Here is a 2,158-nt window from a genome sequence, read left to right as displayed (position 1 = left end):
TTTATTGTTTTTCTTCATTTTTTGTTTCTTTGTTCTCTCCTAACACCGCTTGTCTGTCACTCGTCAAGTTGGTCGACTCCAGCGACGAGGTAAAGTCCAACATCTGACACTGACACCATAATGCTGTCCCTCAGTGAGGATCAGAGTCTGGGTGTGATGTGTGGGGTGTAGATTATGTGATCTCTGATCGTTGATGTGCGCAGGTCTTCCTGATGGACGTCTTGTTCTGCTGTAGTTCAGACTCGTGTTTGTGCTCTGGGCTCACTGTTCTCGGGACCAATCTGGCACCAAAGCAAAAACTGTTTTAACTTTTTTTTTTTTTTTCTATTTGAAAATAAAATGTGTAAATTATTAATGCTATTAATAATTCAAAAATTGTTTTTACATTAGTATATATCCTTCAAATATTGTTCCGTTTAGTAAATATTGCATTAAAATGATCAATGAAAAATGAGTAATAAAATAACAAAGAAACTCATTAGCTGTAACAGTATCAGTTTTGTTGCACTTATGGAACAGTTTTGACACATCAGGATGTTTTTGTGATGATTATAACAATATTTCAGTCCTGTGCTTTAATACAGTTGTCACTTCTGAAACCTTGAGGTCTATGCTTAGGAGCTAGAAAAATACAATTTCATTCAAAATATGAATGTTTTACAGAAACTGAGCAAAGACACAGATTTATAAAGAGTGAAAAGTCCCGTTATAATCATTAAATCTGTCTGTTCTGCACTATTGATCTCTTATTTAGAGTATTTATAGTTACAGGCTTCATGAGCGTGCAGAGCGGATTCTGATTGGCTGTTGTGTTCACCGCTCAGCAAACATGTCAGTGATTGGCTACAGTGTTGCAAAACATTGCAAATAGAAACTCTTGATGCTCTTCACAGATACTCACAGGTTTGAGCTCGTATCGACTGAAGCTGATCGATCAGTACTGAAAGTCTTTAAAATCAAGTGTTGATTTGTTTCTGAAGGGCTTTCGCAGCACGACCTCATAGTGTGAGTGAACACAAGCAGTCTGAATCCAGAACATGTTTTATATCTCAGTGTCTTGTGTTCAGGCCGCTCTGCTGGCGCCGATGGAGGACGAAGCGGGTCATTCTGGAGGGACAGATGACAGGAAAGCGGTTCCAGATTTCCCGCCCCCTGCTGGACGGGAGGTTCTCCTGCGCACCTGTGTGCCGCGGCCCGCGCCGTACTCTAAAGCCCTGCCGCAGCGGCTCTTCTGTGTGCTGACGAGAGACGAGTTCAGGCTCGCCGGGGCCTTCTCCTCCGACACCTGCTTCTTCTGAGACACAGACCAGTCTCAGAGAACACCTCATTAATACATCACACTGTACACAGACAAGCAGAGCCCATTAGACAACATAATCCCTATATGGGAGGACAACACTTATCACATTATATCCTGGACTCATCTGCTTGTGGGAGTATAGTATGATTTATTAATTATGTGTTTACTGTCTTAATGCATTAAGTCACGCTAATTGTTTTAGAATGTCCTGTTAAAACGCTTCACATGTAATCACGGGAGATGGTTTCTGGATCAGCGCTCGGAGGCCCTCATCAGCTCAGAAATGGGTTTATATCTGTTGGGTTTCACACGTGCTAATAATATCTGTTCCCCTACTGTGTGCTTGATGAGAGCAGCTCTAGATTGAGTTCACAACGCTTTGCCTTAGGAAACATCACCACAGCTCACACACACACACACACACACACACACACACACGTAGCAGCAGCAGTAGAGTCCAGGTCGATGTTCAGCATCATGTTTCCAGTCTGTGTTTCGAGCAGATGTTATATGGCTCTGATGTTCTCACAGATGTGCTTGTGCTCGAGGCTCAGTGACTCTAGTGTAGACGTCCGTCTGATCATGTGTTGATGAAGTGCTGTTAATAATCATCTCATGCACCTGACCTGGGTCTAAATGTCAAGTCAATGTAAGAACTTCCCATCCAGACTTGATGAAAATAAAATGTCTGAACATTATTAGGCTCTCCAGCCACACTTGTTATTGTCCCTGTTCTCGTTTCTTGATCATTGGCTCATTAGCGCTTTGTGCTGTTCGTGGTGCTTTAATTGCATAAAGGGTTTTAAACGACCTGACGTTAGTTTGAGAAGCTTCTGCTGCAGATCAGACCACTCTCTG

At 42.4% G+C, this 2,158-nt stretch overlaps 1 protein-coding gene across 2 annotated transcripts in view; it reads left to right on the top strand.

The window, feature by feature from the left end:
- The window catches only part of LOC132095612 (rab3 GTPase-activating protein catalytic subunit-like), a 64,666-nt gene extending 63,317 nt beyond the window's left edge, over positions 1 to 1,349 (top strand). The window contains exons 24-25 of one of the 2 annotated variants that reach the window (XM_059500754.1): positions 69 to 89; positions 1,068 to 1,349. In XM_059500754.1, the coding sequence (XP_059356737.1) occupies positions 69 to 89; positions 1,068 to 1,298 (252 nt within the window). In that variant the 3' untranslated portion in view covers positions 1,299 to 1,349. The remainder of the gene's footprint in view (positions 1 to 68; positions 90 to 1,067) is intronic. The other variant, XM_059500753.1, reaches the window with a different exon arrangement.
- The last annotated feature ends 809 nt before the right edge of the window (positions 1,350 to 2,158 follow it).

The sequence above is a fragment of the Carassius carassius genome, chromosome 19, assembly GCF_963082965.1.
Source record: "Carassius carassius chromosome 19, fCarCar2.1, whole genome shotgun sequence".
NCBI classification, from domain to species: Eukaryota; Metazoa; Chordata; class Actinopteri; order Cypriniformes; family Cyprinidae; genus Carassius; species Carassius carassius.
This window is presented reverse-complemented; position numbering and strand designations above follow the sequence as displayed.